At 35.2% G+C, this 23,233-nt stretch overlaps 1 protein-coding gene across 1 annotated transcript in view; it reads left to right on the top strand.

The window, feature by feature from the left end:
• TMPRSS15 (transmembrane serine protease 15) overlaps positions 1–22,092 on the top strand; it is a 120,249-nt gene extending 98,157 nt beyond the window's left edge. Inside the window, exons 19-25 of the mRNA XM_055128728.1 lie at positions 3,005–3,100; positions 5,743–5,792; positions 6,088–6,262; positions 11,734–11,915; positions 13,353–13,448; positions 17,242–17,381; positions 21,937–22,092. Coding sequence (XP_054984703.1) covers positions 3,005–3,100; positions 5,743–5,792; positions 6,088–6,262; positions 11,734–11,915; positions 13,353–13,448; positions 17,242–17,381; positions 21,937–22,092 — 895 coding nt within the window. The remainder of the gene's footprint in view (positions 1–3,004; positions 3,101–5,742; positions 5,793–6,087; positions 6,263–11,733; positions 11,916–13,352; positions 13,449–17,241; positions 17,382–21,936) is intronic.
• Positions 22,093–23,233: the final 1,141 nt, after the last annotated feature.

The following is a 23,233-nucleotide window of genomic DNA, read 5'->3' as shown; positions in this document are numbered from 1 at the left end:
TCGTTATGCTTCCTACTTACAGAGTGTAAAGTCTCTATGAATACAGAGAGCCTTTGAGGACACATAAACTAAATAATTAGCAAATGAATGTTAGAAATCTATAGACAAGGGACATTAGCATGTCAACCAAGTAATACTACATGGAGTGCTTCTGATTCCAAACTTCAACCGGCTGCCTCCTTAGGCAAATGATTGATAAAGTTCTCTAATTAGGTAGAGCTGAAACATGTTCAGAATTTTTTAAATGCAAAAGTTGTAATCTTGATGGTTGAAAAAAGTAACCGCTAGCTTCTTTGCAAAAACAGAAACAGGAGAGGGAGAAATAGTAGAGGGGGAAGGGTACTGGCCTTGCACATGGCAAACATGGGCAGGATCCACCCAGAGTGATGCCTGGATGTAGTGCAAGAGCCTGGAGTAAGCTCAGAGCACAGGTGAGTGTGGCCCCATGCCAAAAAAAAAAAGTGTTAGGAATAGACTCAAATTAGATTATCTAGTTTGCCTAGTGCTCAGCCCTGACTCTGTCAACCTCATGGGTCTGGTCAGTTTGCATGTCTGATACAGTCCCTGTTGAAGCTAATACTTCTTGATTGTTTTTGAAAAATCATTGTTCATGGAGGTAGAAACAGAAAACTACCTAGAGGACAAGCCCAAGACACATAATCCTTCAGCAAAATGAACGATACCTGGAACATGACTGGAGGAAGGAAATTGTTTCTGTCTTCCATTCTAGAGTCTGTGATTAGTCTAATAAAACTGAACTAAAACAGATTAGTAGGAGAAAATTTAATGTAATTTCATATACATCAGAGCCTCATTTTGATAAAAGGAAACTGAAAAACAATAGAACAAGTATAGTTTTGTGTTATTCTGTGCTAAGGAGAGGAGGGTAAGAGCCTGGGGTTTGAAAGAGAGGGAAGATGATAAGAATAAATTTTGGGTAAACAGATATTTTCCATGCAGATAAAGCTATCTGATAAAGAATTATTTATGGTATGCTCTTTCCCTGGTGCAGGCCCTCATCTAAATCCTTTCAGGCAGTTAAGGGAGAGATAAAAAGCTTTTCCCTGAATCTGCTGCATCTTCATTGCCTTCAGCACAAAACAACCCCTTTGTCCAAATGGAATATGTTGGGATCATATATTCTACTTCACATTAACAAAACAATCTCTAAAGGAGAGACTTTAAAAGATCATTGAAGAGTAACTAGGAACCACCAACTTTACTCTTGCAACAAAGATGTATACAAATCTGCCATCTACAATTTCTTATGCCAACTGCACGCATAAGGAAACGTACCTAGATCAGTTTTTCTTATATTCAATGGGTATTCTTGATATTTTTCAAAACCAAGATTGGTATGATTAATTATAATTCCTTTTGAAGTATTTGTGTCCTGTTAAAAAAAATAATCCTGCTCACTTTGAGGACATAGTTTTTTATCTAACAGTAATAACAAATTTCCCATTGTTAAATAACTTTCAAATTTTACTAAAAGAATTGCAATCACTTGGGATTCTTGAGTTAGCTTTATCTGTTTAACAAAATAGAAGTGCAGGATGTTAAACTGTGGTGCATGAAATATATCCACCATTTTCCTCTCTGTTCAGTTGATGAAAGAGACTAGAGGCTCATTGTGTTTTATGTAAAAATGATGCTTTACCAGAAAGAGAGAAGTATCACCATCCACCTTGTTCTTTTACTTTTATCTATTGCCCAGAATTGGTGAGAGAGCTTCTTGGAAGTTCCCCATGTACAGATAGAAAAAAGGTCAGTGGTGACTAGAAGGGAAAATGAGCTTCCTTCTGGAGATTCAATGGATTTGTCCTTTATGCCACTGAAAAGAAATTTAAAAGAGTCATGTGATCTCCCTGATAAATCAACTATAGTAGGAAAATAGAACCCAGAGCTTTTTATCAAAATTTTTCATTTACATTTATTGTGGGAGTGAGGGGTACACCCTCAGAGTTCATTCTTTAAAAAAAAAATTATTTATTTATTTATTTTTTAATGAATCACCATGAGGTACAGTAACAGACTTACAAACTTTCATGCTTACGTTCCAGTACATTCTTAACTCTGTGCTCAGGGATGACTCCTGGGCATGCCAAACCAGGATCAGCCACATGCAAAACAAATACCTTTAATACTCTCTCCAGCCCCCAAAGTTATAATTTTATACGAAGATTAAAATTTATAATAAATAAAGGTCAGGAAAGAAGATTAAGAATTGAACTTCTCAGATTCTCTCCGAGCTGAGCCTTTGGAAAAAGAGGCAGGATACCAAAAGAAATCTTCAATTAAGGCTCACAGTTGAGAGCTACGATATAACACATTTTCAGCAAAAAGAAAGCCTAGGAGCTTAATGCATTGTCACATGAAGGTGTTGCTTTCTTCATCTTACATTTTCTCACCCGTGAACACTTACAGGTTCGGTCTATACACTTCTTTTAGAGGGATTTCATGTGTCTGGCTTTAAATTAGAGCTTTAAGCTTTGAAATTAAATATATATATATATAAAAAAGCACTGTTTAGACAGCTAAATATTGCATCCTTTCTGAGTGTGTTCTTAGGCAGCATATACTTTTTAAAAGATTAATTTATGTTTAATAAAGAGTATAACAAATTATGGTACAGGAAATGAATTCTGTGAGACATTTATGAAAGTGCAAAACTCTTAGAAAAGGCAAGTAAAAATCAGATAAAAAACAATTGCTTTTTATTCACTGATTTTAGCTTTGTTCATATATAAAAATATATGAACATACAAATAAAACAGGGATAGTATGCAAAAATGAATATTGCATTCACTGACACTGTGTATAATTGCCCTACTGATTTTATTATATCTTAAATAGCAAACTGCTTCATTTCATATTAAAATGTTAATTTCTTTGTATTGATATTCATAGTTTTCCCTCAGTATGTACAGCATTAACTACTTAGAAATTTCACTATAGCTTTTTGTTTTTGCTTTTGCATGATATGTCCCTTTTTCACCAACAGAAATGAAAACTCATCGATGCCAGTCAACTCTACTGGAGATGGACCATTTGTAACATTAAGCACAGCACCTAATGGCAATTTAATACTAACACCAAGGTGAGTCTCTAAATCTGTTCTTGCATTTATTATGTATGGCTTAGAACGTAGGCTATTGAATCTGGTTAGGTTGTAATTCCACCGTGTAGTCCTGAAAGCTATTTAACCTTTTATTCTTCATGCAATCTCAAATACTATCTTACTCAATATGTGTGGAAAGATAGTCAAATAAGACTGAAATATATATTTCTAGCACACTCATACTGATTCATCATAGTGATACTGGTTCTTTATCCTTTTTATTCTTTTCCCTTATTCCCAAATAAATCTTCTCAAAAGAAAGTGCAACAGTGGGAGAGATAGGGCCAAGGACTTGGGATAAATAGGCCCCATGTTGATCAGACAATAAAAACAACACAAATTACCATTAAGGCAGAGAGAGAAAAGTTGGTAAGAATTAATGATATTATTTTTTTCTTTTCATAAATAAAACATGAATATTAAGTGGAAAATTCCAGACTTCTACTTGTGCATACATATCCTTATTTTCTGTTAAATAATGAATTGTCAGAGAGATATTAAAATGGGTAGGGTCTTTTAAGACAGCAGCAAGTCTGGGTTTGGTCCCCAACAATGCATAGGGTCCCTGAAACCCAGAGTCACCCCTGAGTACTGCAGGGTGTGTGTGATCTGAAAACAAAAATGAATAATAAGAGTAATTTTATTGGCTTAAGAAATATTTTAAAAAGTAGCATCCAGACTATTTTCAAAAATATGTTTTAGCTTAGATTATGTCATTTATCTTGCTTGGAAATTAGTGGGGGTTTTTGGCTGAAATTGGGTTTTGAATTTTTTAGTCCCATTAAAGTCCAGCTGTGGGTGGCAAAAAGAAACTGCATCTATAGGCAAGAATTTAAGAAATTGCTCGTGCATCAACTTGTAGTTTTTTTGTTTAACATATGCAATGGTAGCACTGTAGCACTGTCGTCCTGTTGTTCATTGATTTGCTCGAGCAGGCACCAGTAACGTCTCCATTGTGAGACTTGTTGTTACTGATTTTTGGTATAACGAATACTCCACGGGTAGCTTGCCAGGCTCTACTGTGCAGATGAGATACTCTTGGTAGCTTGCCGGGCTCTCTGAGAGAGACAAAGGAATCGAACCCAGGTCAGCCACATGCAAGGCAAATGCCCTACCCACTCCAGTCCTATATGTAATGGTGTAAGATTTAATTATATAACTATTCAATTCTTAATGAAAAGTTAGTTTTTTATGAGTTTAACTAATAAAGCAAATTGTAAAAAAAAATATTTTTAGTACCAAAACACTTTGTTATTGAATGTTTTACATGAATGTTTGCTGGTCCTTGACTGATATTATTAGTCATTGGGAAGGAAGCAAAGCCAGGGAAAAAGTGACTTGTAAGTTACTTCCTATAGTCATGTCCAAATTCATGCTACAACTATAAGTCTTGAATAGTTACAGTATTGAAAATATTTTATTTGCACATTAGAAGCATTAAAAGTGGATGGAAGGATTGGGAAGATAGTGCAGTAGATACGGTGCTTGCCTTCCATGAAGCTGACCAGGGGTCCCTCTCAGAACTCCGGATGGCCCCTTAAGCCCTGCCAACAGTGATTCCTGAGTGTAGAACTGCCAGGCAGAGCTCAGAAGCAAACAAAAAATATATAAATAAAATTAAAATGGTAAAGAAAAAAAATAATAGAAAATGTGGGGAAACATCTTAGTTATGTGTATATTTCAAACCATAACTGTGATATTTCATACTTATCCAAAAACATACCAATATTCTATACTTTGATGTCCTTATGATATGTATGTTCATGCTCTTTTAAAGAGATAAACCCTTCTTTGATGTGATACATTATTCTGGGTTTGAAGAAAATTGTGTGCATTATATATGTTAGTGTGTGTGTTGTGTTTAATGTGACCAATCTCTTCAGTCTCACATTAGGAAATAGTAAGAGAAACCTTTAATTCCTTGTATTACACTGATCTCTAGTGGTTGGTAAGTATAAAACAGTTTTGAGACAATTTTTCTTTGTTAAAGTTTTAATGTGAAATAGAATTTGTGGCATTGTGGGAAAAAAGTTGCTTTTCAAATGTTTAAATAGGCAGTGAATTTTTAAATTATTTATGCCTACACTTTCTTTTATGTTTATCTGTGTACATGTCTGCTTCCTTTTAAAGTAGAACCTGTGATTCATTCATTATTGAATTCCCTGAATTGAATTCACATCTTCACACACAATGTTAGGTATTGTAGAAATTCTGAGACATAGTCTGCCTTTCAGGATGATGAAATTAAAAATTAGTTCAAGCAAGCTCACAATGGCTATTATTTCGCAAGCACAGATGTTTCAAGCACAACAAAAATTTGTTGCAAATGATTTTTACTTCTCACAAAATTCCAATAAACATGACTGCACTTATTTTACTGGTGAAAAAAAAACTGAGTCTTGAGTATTGAACAACTTATCCAATATAATACACAAAGAGTAAGTGGTTAAAGATAAGGATGCAAACTCAGCTCTATTCATCTTTAGACTAAGGAAATTTTTTTTCTCTGCATTTCATACAGGATAATTTTAAAATCCTTTGTTTAAGATGGGGTAATAAACTCTATTGCATTAACACATAAGAAGTACACTTTCTGAAATATAATTGTTCTTCTATTACAGTAAAGAGTGTCCAAAGAATTCAGTGATTCTATTACAATGTAACCATAAACGTAAGTAAATATTTTCCCATAACCTCCTGCAGATCTTTAGTTTAAATTTACAGAATCTAAGGTGTAATTTTATTTGTGTATTTTTTTGTCCATAAGACCCACAAAATTCAATCCTATTGTAGCTCTGTTACCTAAGTATCAATAACAATTTACAAATAAATAAAATTAGATTTGAAAGAAATTAACTTAAATTCTAGCGTTTGAACCCAAAGTTTCTTTGTAGTTAATACTCAGTATTTATGATCAGAGAAATCTGCCAAAGTCAAACATGTTCTTTCTTCAATTATTTTAATAGCATGTGGGAAAAGACTGGTGGGTCAAGAAACCGGTCCCAAGATTGTTGGAGGAAATGATGCAAAAGAAGGATCCTGGCCGTGGGTTGTGGCTCTGTATCATAATGAGAAATTGCTTTGTGGTGCTTCTCTTGTCAGCCAGGAATGGCTGGTGTCTGCTGCCCACTGCTTGTACGGGTGAGTGTGACGTCACAGCGTCCCTTCCTGAGATGTCCTATTTCTAGCAGACTCCGAAGCCATTGTTTAGGCAAAAGTTCCTTCCGTTTATGACATAGATTTTCCAATCATTTTCCCATTACAATTATGTGTAAATTAAAGTTCAATTAAGAATCGTTCTTCATCCATGACGTAGTCATACTAAATATTCCATTCCCTCCGCACATAAAAATAGAAAATTTAATTTATCCCTGGGTTAGCATTATGAGGCAAAATGAGAAATGTATAAATTGTGCAAGCCATATTTTAATTAGATCAATGTGATAAAAAATGTTTTTTAAATAGCAAAACCCTTTATAGATAGTCTTCTGGTTCTGTGCATTTGAGATAGCTAAACTACGCCTCATCCTCATCTCTGGAACACTGGTGTGTGTGTGTGTGTGTGTGTGTGTGTGTGTGTGTGTGTGTTTTGTTTTCTTTTTTTAGCTACACCTGGAGGACCTAGGTCCTCCTTTGTCCCTGGCTCTGTGTTAAAGACCTCTCTACCTGGCTGTAATCTTACATGGTGCTGGGGATTGAACCTGGGCAGGCTGGGAGCAAAGCAAGTGCCCTACCCACTTTATTATTGCTCTGGGCTAACGGGGTTTTGGTTATTTTGTTCTGTTTTGTTTTATTTGACTTAGCACCCATTTGAAAGGTATTAATATTTTATTTTTATGGTCCTTATTTATGTAAACAAAGTGATCACACAAGTGCCAAAGATTGTTCTTAAGTCACTATTATCAGCCTCTTCTATTCTATTTTCCCATCCCCCCCATCACTGTGGAAAGGTGATTTTAGTTTGATGTGTTCCCATTTGTTTATTTTTTTTGTCTATGGAGATGCATTATTTTTTAATCAGTGGAGACAAGTCATTCAGTTATGCAACCAGAGGCATGTTTAACTAAACATTCAGTACTTTTTGTACATATAGGTAAGTCTCAGTATGTTGCAATCTCCAGTTTTATACTCAGAATTAATAACTGATGCTCATTACAAAACAAGTAGTTTCTAAATGTCAATCAGACTTGCAATTATTCTGGTGACATTCAATTATCTGGACTGGAGTGATAGCACAGCGGGTAAGGGGCTTGCCTTGTGCCCAGCCCACCCAGGTTCCATTCCTCTGTCCCTCTTCGAGAGCCCAGCATGTTACCGAGAGTATCCTGCCCACACAGCAGAGCCTGAGGCGTATTCAATATGCCTAAAACAGTGACAAGTCTCACAATGGAGATGTTACTGATGCCCACTCGAGCAAATTGATGAACAATGGGACAACAGTGTGACAGTGTGGTGCTGCTTCAATAATATTACACAAGTACATTTGATAAGCTGATGACAAAAATATCTTTTTTTTTTTTTTTTTGCTTTTTGGGTCTCACCCCGCGATGCACAGGAGTTACTCCTGGCTCATGCACTCAGGAATTACTCCTGGCGGTGCTCAGGGGACCATATGGGATGCTGGAATTTGAACCCAGGTCGGCAAGGCAAATGTCCTACCCACACTGCTATTGTTCCAGCCCCTATCAAAAATTTTAAACAACAAATAGATGAAGGAAATATAACACAGAATATCTTTGCACACAGATTAATTTGAACACAGAAAAATCAAGGTAGTTACAGTAGAATTGTTGTGAATTCAAAGCTATCCTCACCAACCTCATCTTCCACTATGCACAGCCAACCCGCGGCATTATTCTTTCTTTCTCCAATTGCTAAGCATTTGCTAGCATTTTTTAACTTCATGTCTCTAAGCAAGCAAGAACATTTCTAATATTTCCATAGGTAGTTTCATCAGAATAATTTTAATAGTTTTAACAGAAATTTTTACCAGAATGTTGATACTTCTTATTTGTCTTCTGTGAAACCTGTGTTGTGTAATATAAATCTTCATTCACTAACTTTAAAAAAATAATTCAGATAAAGAAACATAATGAAATATTACATCAATGAATTTTCCTCACTACGTGTCTGTTTTAGGTGTTTAAGGTACATGGAATTATTGGACATCTCTTCTCTATCAATATTGTTATTCTACATTCTCCTTCCCTTTCCTTAGCCTTCCTGTTATAGGGCATCCCTGAACATCTGTTCATTCCACTACTAAAGATGTCCCTTCTTTATAAATATCTCAATAAAAACATGGAAGTTCAGTCAAATTTGCTGTAGCTTAAATGGCAATGTTCACTTAGAATTAAAGATAGAATTTTGGTCCGGGCATTGTTACTGAGATTATATACAATGACAGACAAGTGATTTACAGAGCCTGTAAATGTAAAATGAACTTAATGGTATTCATCTTCTAGGGTGATGGCCAAGACATACCCCAGAATTTCCTTCTACTCTTTTACACTTTAACTCCTGAAATAATTTTTATCCTAAGACATGACTTTACAAATCTAGAAACTATAGAGAAATTCAAAATTTATATTTCAATTATTGATTTCTCCTCTGAAATCAATATCCTCATGTCCAGTACTAATAAGCCAGTGCCATTTCTATTCTAATAGTGAGTTTATATTTGTCACCTTACTGTCATCCCGCTGTTCATCGATTCGCTCAAGTGGGCACCAATAACGTCTCCATTGTGAGACTTGTTACTGTTTTTGGCATATCGAATACACCCCGGATAGCTTGCCAGGCTCTGCCGTGTGGGCAGGATACTCTTGTTAGCTTGCCAGGCTCTACGAGAGGGACAGAGGAATTGGACCCAGGTCAGCCCGTGTAAGACAAACGCCTTACCTGCTTCGCTATCACTCCAGTCCAAGCCACAGTAAATCTTAATATTTTTATTCAGGTTTGTGGCAAACCACTGCTATTTCCCTTTTGCATGTCTGTTCCTCTGCGCACGTTTCTTGCCCTGCATATTCATTGGGATATAATATAGACTATATAACAGAATATAATATGCAATATAATATAGAATGAGGTATAAGCTGAGTTAGGCAGTTGCAAATGCAGACATCCAGCAGACCCATTTCAGCTGCCCGAGCCCATCCTCGAATGCCCCGGGCTCACCCTGTCTCTCATCCAAGATCTCCTCCAAGTTTGCTGCAACTAGATTGAGGGCTTCTTGGGCCAGCTTTACTGGAATGTAGATGGTTTGATGCTACAATTTTTTTTTTTACAAAGAAAAGTGCCCTCTCTTCATCTCAAATTACCTTTTGTCTCATATATCAGTATCAGATGACCAGAAAAGCTAGGAGGCTTTTTGCATTACCCGGCATTCTGAAAGGACTTGCAAAGTTCGGATCCCTAGATCCTACTTCAGTTTTGCCAGTCGGAACCACTGTAGATAGAATCAGGGAGTAGGAGGCTCTCTCTTCCAGTCCATGTTTTCCCTTGAACATGTATTTTTGCTCATTACTTTTGTCCACTCTGGAGAAGCCTGTGTTCTCTCTCCAACACATATCCCCCTTTCTCTCTTCCCACAACTTTCTGCATAATTTTTGTTTAATTGAAAATTATTTTGACTCACTAAAAAAGGGAAAAAGAGTTTTCAGAAAATATCTTGTGTGATTTATAAAACTTGAAGTTTTCTTCTGCACTCATGAGAGAATTTTTACTGTTTTTACCCATAAAAATATTGTCTTATTATAGTTTAAGTATTGAACTGGAGTGATAGCACAGCAAGCAGGGTGTTTGTCTTGCACACGGCCTACCCAGGTTCAATTCCTCCGTCCCTCTCGGAGAACTGGGCAAGTATCCCGCCCACAGGGCAGAACCTGGCAAGCTATTCGTGGTGTTCTCGATATGCCAAAAACAGTAACAAGTCTCAAAATGGAGATGTTACTGGTGCCCACTTGAGCAAGTCGATGGACAACAGTGCTACAGTTTAAGTAATATGTTTAAATAATAATTTGTTTAACTTGGTAACATACCACCATTATTAATTGTCCATGACCCTCCACCACTGTCTTATGTTCCTTCTGGGCTAGAAGTCTTTTTTCCTTCTGAAAGACCAAACTGAAGTTTAAGTAGAATGTAGCAGATCTAGGTACCTGAGCTAGTGCTTTGCTTGTGGTTGGTAGCAAATTACATAGGCACAGTAAATATTATGGAACAAGATTAAAAGAGAAAAATTCACAGCATATGTTTGAGAAACATCTTCTTCCTTATAGGGGTACCTGCGGATTTCAGAAAAGTAAAAGCAAAAAAAACAAGACAATTGTTTGTATAGCATAATCACAGTTTGGAATAATCTATAATGTACCACATTGGTATTGCTGTATGTTCTATTTAATTAGACCTGTAGATTAAAGAAAGTTTTCTTGGGGCCGGAGCGATAGCACAGCGGGTAGGACGTTTGCCTTGCACGCCGCAGACCCGGGTTCCATCCCCGGCATCCCATATGGTCCCCCAAGCAATGCCAGGAGAAATTCCTGAGTGAAAAGCCATGAGTAACCCCTGAGCATCGCTGGGTGTGACTCAAAAAGCAAAAAAAAAAAAAAAAAGAAAAAGAAAGTTTTCTTAATCCTTATAGTTTGTAGTTCACGTAGTTTCTACCTACAACCTTAAAATAATGAGATGAAATCGTGATTACTAAAGTTTTCTACCTCTAAATTCTTTTTATTAGTAATTATTTTTGGAGTTTGAATTCAGTACAGTATTTAAAGAACAGACATGTCTTTGGAAGTGTACTTGTTTTTTTAAGATAGTATATTTTATCATTTATTTAAATCCAAAGCAAGTATACTGTATATAGCTTTTGTCAACTTCATGTAATTTTTCTGAAAATTAAAATATTCAGAAGGCATTAAAGGAGACAAGATTCTTATTTTTCCAATTAAATTGCTTTCTATTAATTTCAAAATTAAATCTATGGAATGGGCCCATACTAAATATAGCAAATTTAATGATTATTATTTAAGGAAGGAAAGAAGGAAGGAAGGAAGGAAGGAAGGAAGGAAGGAAGGAAGGAAGGAAGGAAGGAAGGAAGGAAGGAAGGAAGGAAGGAAGGAAGGTGTGTGTGAGGGAGGGAGGGAAGAAAAGAAGGGAGAAAGGAAGGAATGAAAGAATGAAGGAATAAAGAGACAAAGGAATGAAGGAAAGAAGGAGACAATATACAGAACTGATCAAACCGAGGTCTGCATTGGTGTAAGGCAAACCTTAACCCTTGCCTGAGGATTGTGTTTGTGTGCATGTGTGTTTTAGTTTGTTTGGCTACACACAGGGGTGTTCAGGGTTTACTCTGGGTTCTGAGCTCATAGATCTTCCTGGCAGGGAGGACTCAGGGGACCATACTGCATATCAGGAACTGAACCTGGGTTGGCCACATGCAAGTCAAGTGCCATACCCACTGTACTAGCTTTCTGGTCCCTGACTTACTGATATTTTGAAAGAAAAATCTTCAATTAAATTTTGTGTGGATACATTTTTTTTAACAGAAAGATCTCTAGAAAGTAACTGAGGTAGATGAAGAGTATTTTATACTTATTTTGTATTATCTCCAGGAGAAATTTAAACCCAACTAATTGGAAAGCAGTCCTGGGGCTACATAAGACAACAGATATGACTTCTCCTCAAATAGTAACCCAGCGGATAGATCAAATTGTAATCAACCCACACTATAATAAACGAACAAAGGACAGTGACATCGCCATGATGCACCTTGAATTTAAAGTGAATTATACAGGTAAGAGATACCACATTTAGTCATATCACCTACTTAAATTAATTCAGAATAAATTTTATATCATGTCAGTATCAATGTGCTATCCTTAAGAGTTGAATAATTTGTTACAGAAATCATCTTAATTTAAATGAAGGGAATAGGTAATGGAGAGAAATGTAGAAAATTACCTTCATGGAGCTATTCAAATCTGATTTTCAAAAAATGGGCCAGGAGAATAAATGTCTCTGAGTCTTCAGTAAATTTAAAGTAAATTCAAAGAAGCAGCCTGGAGGGAAATAGGTCATATTTAATGTGTGGCCTTTTGATTTCGAATGTTAAAAAAAGGCAGACCCATCTGCCACAAAAGGCTTGAGTAGGAAAAACTGAAAGAAGTGCATATGTTCTAAGAGTAAAGTGAAGAATAACTAATTATCCATAAAACAAAGATTTTGCATTTTGCCGTTGAGACTATCCCCAGCAGTGCTTACTCTTTGCTCTCTGCTCAGGGATCACGCCGAGTGAGGCTCTGGGTACCACATGTGGTGCTTGTGATCAAATTGGGTCCACTGTGTGCGAGGCAAGTTGAATTGTATCTTGCCAGTTGAACTATATCTCTGGTGACAAGTCACGCTTTAAGGATTTCATTAGCATTAATAGAATGGCAGATGAAGAACTTCCTTCAAAAGCCTTGGTCATATGCCAGAAATATCACAGGGCGTTGAACTTTATCCTGAAGAGCTCTGATAAACTCCAGCCTGGCTCTGAAGACATTTCCAATCTCCAGTTAGGACAAAGCACTGCCATGCTTGTACACTAGTGGAATTTGGATTATACAAGTATTGGGGTACTTACCAAAGATGTTACAATTGGTCTTGGATCACCTTCTTTCTGGGATCCAACAATGGATAATTTTCCTTTTTGCATCTACCTAGTATCTTACATATAGTTGATATCTAATAAATACCAGATGCCTTGCTAATTGTTAGGGAAACTTTAATAGTCAATGACAAATATAAGTACTTCCTTAAGTAGCCTGTATAAACAATCCCTAAAAGCTTTTTAATATGAAAGTAATTAGGAAAACATCAAAAAGCCTCAGAACACTTGCCTAAGTTTCTCTTAATTGATCCTGGAAACAAACTATATCAAGATTTTCATGGGATTAGAGTCATGCTCTGTTAAGTGACAATATTATTTTAAAATAAAGTATAATTGGTTGGCTTCAAAACTAAGACATTGTATTGTAAAATAATTAGATGACATAGAAAATCCAAAGAGACCATGGAATCCATTGTCAAGATCACTGCTCTGAAATGTCCTTTCTCCCAGGACCTTTGTGGAAGAAATTATTCAGCAGAATCAAGAAAAAGAAGCTTTCATGTGTTGAAAATTATTCATTTTTAAAATGTGTTCAAATTTTAAAAATTTAATTGAATGTGTATTTGTTCTTCTCCCCAGACTATATACAACCTATTTGTTTGCCAGACAAAAATCAAGTTTTTCTACCAGGAATAAATTGCTCTATTGCTGGCTGGGGTTGGCTTATGAATCAAGGTAAATTTTCATACACTATAAAAAAATAAAAAGATGTAGTTCCATTATTTTTTAAATATCATAACATGTTCTACAACTTTTTAGCTATAATAAATTTTTGCATTAGCTCTAAAAGGAGTTTATTGCATATTTGTACAAAGTATTTTTCCAAATTATGTTAATTTCCAAATTAACAAACTATAAAAATTTACAAGGGAATTTACAAGTATCCCCAAATTCAATATGCATTTTAGTATTAACAATATGTTGATAAACACGGGTGTACAACATGTACTAAAAGGATATACTAAAATGAATATAACCAACATAGAAAAAACATTTTTGTAAATTGCACGCACAAAAGTTTTTCAAAATGAAGTTTTGGGGCCAGAGAGATAGTACAGTAGGTAGGGTACTTGCCTTGCACACACCAACAGGATTCAATTCTTGTCATCTCATTTGCATCTCTCTGGGTACCACCAGGAATAATCCCTTGACACAGAGCCAAGGGAGTGAGCTCTGATCAGAAGGTGTGGGCCTAACCGCCCCCCAAAGAAATCTTATTAAAAGCTAAATTATTACTGCTATGTTTTCTAAATCAAAATTATATTGATCTATAAAGTAAAGCTCAAGCTTATATTTTCTTCCATGAGAAAGAAATTTCTTGTATCTTCTGTGTACTGATTAACTTCTGTAAAGAATATGTACATATGGCACAAATTTTACCTTGTAGGCTACAAATTGCTTTATTGTATACTTATTGACAATATTTGATAGCCATGTTTTCCAAAATTGAAAAGAGATGCATATTTAGACTTACAAATATTATTATTATTATTATTGTTGTTGTTGTTGTTTTTGGTTTTGTTGTTGTTATTTGGCTTTTTGGGTCACACCTGGCGATGCACAGGGGTTACTCCTGGCCTTGCACTCAGGAATTAGTTCTGGCGGTGCTCAGGGGACCATGTGAGATGCAGGGAATAGAACCCGGGTCGGCAGCATGCAAGGCAAACGTCCTACCCACCATACTATCACTCCATCCCCACAAATGTAATTTTAAAAAAATAACTTTTTTATTTTTAACTACTAGTATTTTTAACTACTTCTTTCTAGTAGTTAAAGCAGTCTGAATACAATCACAAGGCTCATGGGGATGGAATTATTAATGAGTTAGTTCATCTCAGACAAATTTTGGACCACTCTTTAACAGTTAATCAAAAGGAAAGGAACTGTGGTCTTGTGGGCTATCCTGGTCTCTGCAGTCAAACAAATTATAGCTAGCTGTGGCATTTAAAAATGTTAATTGTATTTAAAATTTTTAAAAAAGCACAAAGTCTTGCTTACAAGTACATGTCTCAGAAGCAAAACACTCAGTTAAAATGTCCTACATCTTCTGAAAGAAAGAATCAAGTTTACAGTTAAATTATTGCCTGATCAAACCAAAAATGATTCTTCATTGTAATTACATTAGTTGCTGAAAATGCTTCATGCCTGATAACCATAAAGTGTATTCAAGACAGACTTTATATTTTTATTTTCTCCATTTGAAAAATGTCAAGATTTATTAAATTTGAAGCCTAGAGAGTAAAATAGGATTCCCAGATAGATTTTTCCCCTCTGAGACATCAAACTAAAAGACATTTACGACCACATTGTAGTCTCTTCAAAAACAAATTATCTACAAACAAAGTTTAAGACTCCTTATTCCTTAAGAAAATTTTTTTAAGAACTGAGCAAATTTGGCCCTCATTGACTTATTGTTGGTAACTATGTCTCTTTAATTGACTTTAGAAAAGTCTCTGAAAGTGATGTGGAGCCAAGAACCAAAGTCTCAGATCAATTTTATTTAGAAATAAACCACTAGGTTATGTTTAAATACCTGCTGGATGATGGCAATCTTAGTATAATTATATAAACTTTTTTTATGATTTCCAGTTACTTAAAATCATTTAATCCCAGAACTACATATTGCTTTGAGTTTGCTAGACTCATAATTAGTTAGCTAGAAACACTGGGACATATTATTTACTAGAAGAAATAAAGCTACATTATTCTATATATTGGAAAACTTAAAATTATTGATGGGGTTTGAGAAATAGTGCAGTAGATAAGGCACTTGCCTAGCATGTGGCAAATCAGAGCCTGGAGTAAGCTCTGAACTCTGCTGGGGATGGCCAAATATTCCCCCACAAAAAAATTTTTTTTCACTTTACTGACAATATTTGTGTCTTCTTGATTATACTCATGGTGGCTAATGAATATTAAATATAAGGATGCTGCCCAAAAATATTTTTACCAAGGTTGTATAATATGCAGAACTAATTTTGCATTCCTTAGAAAACATCCAAATTGGCTTTGAATTTTACTATAAAATATGTCTACCAGCACTTTCTGGAAGAATGTGAGACAATGATGACAGTAATTGAGTGAATTTTCTCCTCTGTTTTTCATCTCTCTAGTTTATTTTCTCAGCTTTTGTTTGTTTGGGTTTGGGGGCCATACCCAACCATGTACAGGGCTTATTCCTGGCTCTCTGTTCAAGGATCACTCCTGACAGGGCTCAGGCGACCATATGGGGTGACAGAGATCAAATGTAGATCTGATAGGGTGCATGCCATGCAAGGCAAGCCCTTACCCACTGTACTATCTCTCCTGTCCTCCAACTCATTTTCTTAACTCAAATTCTATCATCAAACATTATTTGTGGTGCTGAGGATCAAATCCCAGACCTCACCAGGCTACGTACTCTACTGCCAGCTATATCCCAGGTCTCTCTGTAGGACTTTGATAATTCACATGATAATTAACATTCATGTATTCTCTCAAGCCACAGAAAGTCCAGGCTGATACCTTAGAATTAGCTGTGGTGGAAGCATTTATCGCCCCCGCCCCCACCCCAGTGAATCAGCATACAATACTTACAGGAGCTTTTATTCCCTAGAGAGTAGGTTATTAAACATTTACTAGAACAGTGCAGACTCAATCACATTCTGTCTTGCACCTAAGTCTGACACACATATCCATACAATCGCACACATATTAGTTCCATCAGTGTTTTTAGTATATGGATCAACTTTTTGCTCACTTGAAGAGCCAATGTCACTGCTAATTATTGCAAAGTGCTTATCAGGTATCTTTTCTGGGGTCCCAGACACCTGCCGGTTTTGTCTCCTTCTTGGCAATAGTATTTCAAGTAAACAGAAATTCAGACTTCCAGGAGATGATTCATCTTGTAAAAAAAGCATGGAAGTGCACTCTGCTACAAAATGTCTCCTTTCTCTTCTCCTGCACATGGGTGACAGGCTGATTGTCTTCAGACCAGGGCACAGTTCATATGAGCTTTATCTTCTGCTAAATGTGCACCTGCTCACTCACACATCACAAAGGAGCTGAATGCCATTAGAAAGCAGCACCTCTTCAGGTGCCAAATGAAAAGCACTTTAGGATTTTGGAGCTGCTGCTAATTCCCATGAATGAAACTCTTTGTTAGATAGGCTTTTTACATTTCTCCCCATGAGCAATAATATAAATGTGTAAATTACTGAAAATGTCTAAAGACTATCAAGTCCAATCTACCATTCCTACTAGCCCTTGGGAACGAAATATGTACTTTATAGTTATCATTTAGCAAAATCCACAGATGGGTTTTATTATGTGCTTCAACATAGAAAGTTTAGTATTTAGTTCCATTATATACACACACAGTACTGGATAATGAGAGGGAACTGCTGAAATAAGTAAGACTAATGGTGGCTCATTCAATGATGCATGTTGATCACTTCTGACTGTCTGGCTGTTTTATCTGTTTGAACAGGTCCTCCAGCAAGCATATTGCAAGAAGCTAATGTTCCTCTTCTATCAAATGAAAAATGCAAACAACAGATGCCAGAATATAACATTACAGAAAATATGGTATGTGCAGGCTATGAAGAAGGAGGAATAGATTCTTGTAAGGTAAGTATTTAAAACGACTTACTGCTGCAGTTCCAGAAAGTACTGCTATGGGTGATCTCATCACCGATTAACAATGGCTTAGACTAAATCATCACTTTATCTCTATTTTTGCAATACTTTGTCTTTTTTTGTGTGGTGTACTTATAGTCTATTTGTAATCTATAGAAACACCATGTAGGCCTGAGCGTCAGGGAAAATATTGTGGGTTTCACTCAAGTCATTATCAGGAGTCTGGGGTTAATTCATTAATATTTGGCCCAACTGTGCCCCTCAGTGGTCGAATGCTTGGGTCTGGCAATATGGTTCTGCTGGAATGCAACAATGCTTGGAGCCACCAGTGACACTCCACATGATGCTCAAAGGGTCACACAATACCAGGTCCATATTGAATGTGGACCTTTCAAATGCCCAACTTGCCCTCTAGTCCTCTGATCTATCATCTTGGTCCCAACAAAAATGTAAAAACATACCTTCTTAACAAATGTTAGCTATAAAGTCTAAGCAAGAAGTATGACTGTGGAGACAATAAGATAAGAAATATAGGAGTGGGTTTGCTTGTGAGTTGGAGTTGCACACCTTAGCTTAAAACATTTCTCCTCAAATCCCCAATTCTCTAAAACATGTGTAAGTTAAAACAAATACAGAAATGGATCTCAGGGCCAATTGACTTATTGGTCCTTTAGTTTTAGACAGTTATTTAGGGTAAGTTTCAATTGTCCAGTTAGATGGGATAATTTCTGGATGAAAACCAATTTGAAAGTTTTGTTTGGATCAGTGTACAGCTAGCCATTTATAGGAAGGTAAATAAGGGACTTAATAACTCAGCAGCACCTCATTCTTCATTTCCTGTCCTAGAATATTTCTATTACCTTTTACATTTCATTTTGGAGATGTTATAACAAATTCATTTCATGTCTGAATGCACTGTTTGATTTCTCAATAACCTTTGACCTATGTGACCATTAAAGAAAACATTTTCAAACAACAAGTATTGAAGACAAAAGAACTTACCACCAAAAAATAACAGAACCATCTATAAGCCTCATGAAATTTACACTTAGCAAATAAAAACCACTTCCTGTTAAATTTTAGAATTAATATTAATATTTAGGAGCAGCATGAAGTATTCATAAAGAACATAAGGTTTTTTTTAAAAAAAAAAAAGAACATAAGTTTTGTGATTAAATTACTCTTGATTCCAACAATTGGTGAGAGTTTTTGGAAACTCACTTTGGTTATATGAAGAGGTATAAATAAGGCAACACATAGAAGCTTCTAAGTAAGAACACAAAAGCATTAACAATTTTTATTATCATATATTGTAAACAAATTGTTTTGTGTTTTCTATATTTAAAAATTAATGAAATATTAATGCATACACATCTACTAAATCAGATTAAACTTGATAGCAGACTGGATAAATGAATAATTTACAAATATGGTAGTAGTAATACATACCAAGAGAAGATATTTTTAATTTGTTAAGGTGAAAACAGTATGGCTTACATATAAAAATGTGTGTCATATACATTAGCACATATTTGACAGAAAAACTGGACTCACACACCCAAGATATTTTAACAGCTATTTATGTAGATAAACCTGTATATGTATACTCTGGTTCAGTTTATGTATCATATTATATGAAACTTTTAATTAGTTTTATCTTGATCTTCCTTGATGAACACTTGCAAATTTAAGGCATTGGATAGCTTTCTTATTTAAAATTTATCTCTGGATCTTGGACTTTACTTTTGAAACTGAATGTGCTTAAAGTAATATATACATTGTTACTTAGAGGGAGATTTATAGAATTACTGTTCATGAGGGAAATCAACTCATAAGATGAATTACATTTAATATGAATTGTTTGGCAGACACCTCATGTATTAGGGAGAAAATATGACTGCCAGTGCTATTGATGTTAGAGTTACATTAAACCAATATGCCCAATTTCTTAAATCTTATATTTGCCACTGATTTTTAAAATCTAAACATACATTAGAAAATAATAAAGCCCTGATTTTAATATCTTGTATATAGAATATTATCATGATTGAGTTATCAATAGCACAATAACATAATTTTCTTCTCTCAACTCTAACTCCATAATGAGATTATCAAAATGAGCAAGTATTGCTAAAATTGTGAGCCAGTAATTCTTGATACAATCACTTGAACACATTCTCTGAATATTATTTTTCCTCCGATTATGATTAAAGAAAAATATGACTAAAAGTGACTCCCTTGTTCTTGAGTACTTTTGGGTTACTAAAACTTGGGTTTATCCAGATTTTAAACCACTGTGACTGTCTGTAGTGTGTTCTCTTTATAGAAACTAAAGAAATGACAAAAACACTAGCTCATTTCACTTACCATTTAGAGTTATTTTTCAAGGATGATTTTCAAGGATGGCTTTTTGTCCAAATCATCAATATGAACGCACTTGTTATATACGTAAATTCCTACCCTCTACCTTAGACATGATGAGTCAAAAGTTTTATAAGTGATAGTCATCAATATGCAGAATGCCTTTCCACTTATTCTATTGCTGAAGGTTTGAAAACCACTGCTCTAGAGAATATGAGAAGGTAGAGATCTTTATTTTTATCTGCAAATATAGCATTTAAGTAAAAAAAAATTATGATGAATATTTTATGTCTCAGACATATAATCACACTTTTCAAGTATTTATGTATCTGATGCATTGCAAAGGGAAAATGTCTCCATTGAACTAATGAAAAATGAAAACAAGAGGAGCTACATAAATGAGTCAAAATAACTGTAATGAGATGATGGGAAGTGATGGAAGCAGACATATGTGTCTCAACCAGACAGATGACACAGTAGCTGGATATCAGGCATGCTGGTGGCTCCCTTCAATAGCCGTGACTGACCCAGCATGTCTGGATAAGTTAAAATCCTTGTTTGTGTTATCAGTGTCTGGATTCTATTTATTTTAAAAATTAAATTATTTTAGAAAATGTGAAGCAAACCAGACTCCTTTTTGAAAATATTAAGACAGTTGGGTTTTATTTTTAACAATTTTAAAGTCACATGAAAATGTTGAGCCTGTAGTTATTTTTTCCACTGAATTGATAATCTTTCCTAAGCACTTCTGAATATGTACTAGGAACTAAGGGTTTAAGACAGAGTAATTAAAATCACAGTCCTAGCTTTCAAATAGTTTAAACATATTTTTACATCTGTAACAGAAATAACCTGTGGTTGTTAGTGTAATTGGCTCTCTGCCCCAATAAAGGAAGAGTGTTTGTATACATATAAACATATATTATATGAAAAATATATAATATATCATATAAGTATGTTTATATGATATATAAAATTATTTATAATATATAAGTATATAATAATATATAAACACCCTTTCTCTGACTTACATGGATAGATAGCATAATATACTATTTATATATACTGCCTTAAATATAGGGGCAAAACAACATAGCAATCATCAAAAATTCCCTCAAGTAATTATCAGATACAATATAAGTTTAAAATACTTTTTGGTAGGGATTGGAGAATTAGTACTGGGAGAAGGCATTTGCCTTACATTCATCCAACCTTTGTTCAATTCCTAGAACTACACAGCATCCTTTGATCACTGGCAGAGTGATCACATTGCACAGAGTCAGGTGTAAAATCTAAGCACTGCTGGTGTAGACTAATCCCCACCCAATTTTATTTAAATAAAATATTCCATTATACCAGCAATTTCAAGGCATCCACTGCTTACATTTCCTGCATAAATGTAAAAATGTTAATATTTATACAATTTAAAAAGGAAACGTAATATGTTTATTTGCAGTGCATAGAAATAATCATATGTAATCTTTATAATTAACTCTATAAGTCCAACTATAATTAATACTTAAGTTTCCTCAATTGGAATCTTAAATAAAAACATAAGTGTCAATCAAAAAATAGTTAAATCATAGATTTTCCCATTTCAGTTACATTTTTTCCTGCTTTTGTCCAATGCCAAAATATTAATACTATTCAAGAAAACTAAAATCAATTTTAACTATGTGTTTTCAGCTTTTCTAAGTACACAGTGTGGACTAGTTGCCTTTTTTTTCCACAAAGCTCACCGTGAGATTTAGAATGTATTTCTTTAATAAAATGACAAGACTTTATATATATTTTGGCTAGAATGCATTCACAGTTGTGCCTTAGAGAATTTTTAGTACCTTTTACATGACTTATTTTAAGTGAGGCAACTCAATAAAAGTACATCATAAAACATTACATAAAATTTTATTTTAGTTGTCAAAGTTTTTCTGCCTTTTTACTGAGTAACAAAAGGTTTACATTATTAACTAATGTGGTGGGAGTATGTAATTGTGTGTGTGTGTGTGTGTGTGTGTGTGTGTGTGTGTGTGTGAGAGAGAGAGAGAGAGAGAGAGAGAGAGAGAGAGAGAGAGAGAGAGAGAGAGAGAGAAAGAGATACACTTGGGGTTGATTTGCAAAATAAATTGTACTTAATGTAATCGACTGACCACATGCCTACAATTTTCCTTTACAACTTACTTTTTAGGGTGATTCCGGAGGACCCTTAATGTGCCAAGAAAACAGCAGATGGTTCCTGGCTGGTGTGACATCATTTGGATACCAGTGTGGCCTGCCTAATCGGCCAGGGGTGTATGCTCGGGTCCCAAGGTTCACAGAATGGATACAGAATTTTCTACATTAGAGAGCTTCCTGAATCAAACATGAAAATCCAGCAGTTCTTCCTTTACATTCCAAAAAACATACAAATATAAAGCTTTGTAAAAAAAAATAAATAAAAAGAAAACTATTTTGTAAAACTCTTTATTGCTATCTGGGACACTGAAATATCAAGAGAAGAGAATAAAATGATGAAATGAATATATACAAGTAGCTAAATAATATATTTTTGTCCCAGTGTGAATAGGCATTCTTTTACAGACTTGATTTCCTTAGCCATGATCAATTTTTAGCATGCTTTCTTATTTGGAAATGTTATCTAGAGCTGCAGAGATAGCTCCAAGGGCTAGAGCTGAGGCTTTGCTAAGGCTGCCTTTCAGTTCCTCCAGGTTCTACCAGAGAGCAGCCCTGCAGCAACCCCTGAGTGCTGCTGGGTGTGGCTCCAAAGATGAATACAAAGTTAAACAAATAACACAATGAAAATTCTATTTTAAATCACATTCTGCACCTGGAGTATTTATGCAACATTAGCAAAAGCAGTGAAACTAGCTCCTTTGTTTCAATGGTCTGCAATAAACTCCTGGAAATAATCTAATTCTAGCCTGTATTGCTATCACCCATAGCACAGCGGTTGGGCGTTCGCCTTTCACACATTCAACTCACTGGAGTTCGATTCCTCCACCCCTCTCGAAGAGCCCAGCAAGCTACCGAGAGTATCGCGCCCGCACGGCAGAGCCTGGCAAGCTCCCCGTGCATGTTGGATATGCCAAAAACAGTAACAATAAGTCTCTCAATGAGAGACGTTACTGGTGTCCGCTCGAACAAATCGATGAGCAACGGGATGACAGTGACAGTGAATTGCTATCACCCAGACTCTCTGCTTTTCTATCAAAAACCACTTCTACTTTATCTAGAAAGTGACTTTAATATTTTCTCCCTTATAAAACTATTTATTGGAAACTCACTTCATAGACCTGGACTAAAACGATGGAACATTCCTCTCAAATAAGCTAATTAAGCAGCAAACACACAGAGGTCTAGATAGCACTTAAGCGTCCAAACAAAAGATAACCTCATTGATATGGTATTTATTTCATTGAATCCTCTTTTACTTTGATTAGTTGTACTGCTTGTTCCATGCTAAGATTTTCTAAGTTTCAAAAATG

Source organism: Sorex araneus, chromosome 2, assembly GCF_027595985.1.
Source record: "Sorex araneus isolate mSorAra2 chromosome 2, mSorAra2.pri, whole genome shotgun sequence".
Lineage (NCBI taxonomy): Eukaryota > Metazoa > Chordata > Mammalia > Eulipotyphla > Soricidae > Sorex > Sorex araneus.
Note: the sequence above shows the minus strand (reverse complement) of the source record. Positions and strands in the feature narration are given on the sequence as shown.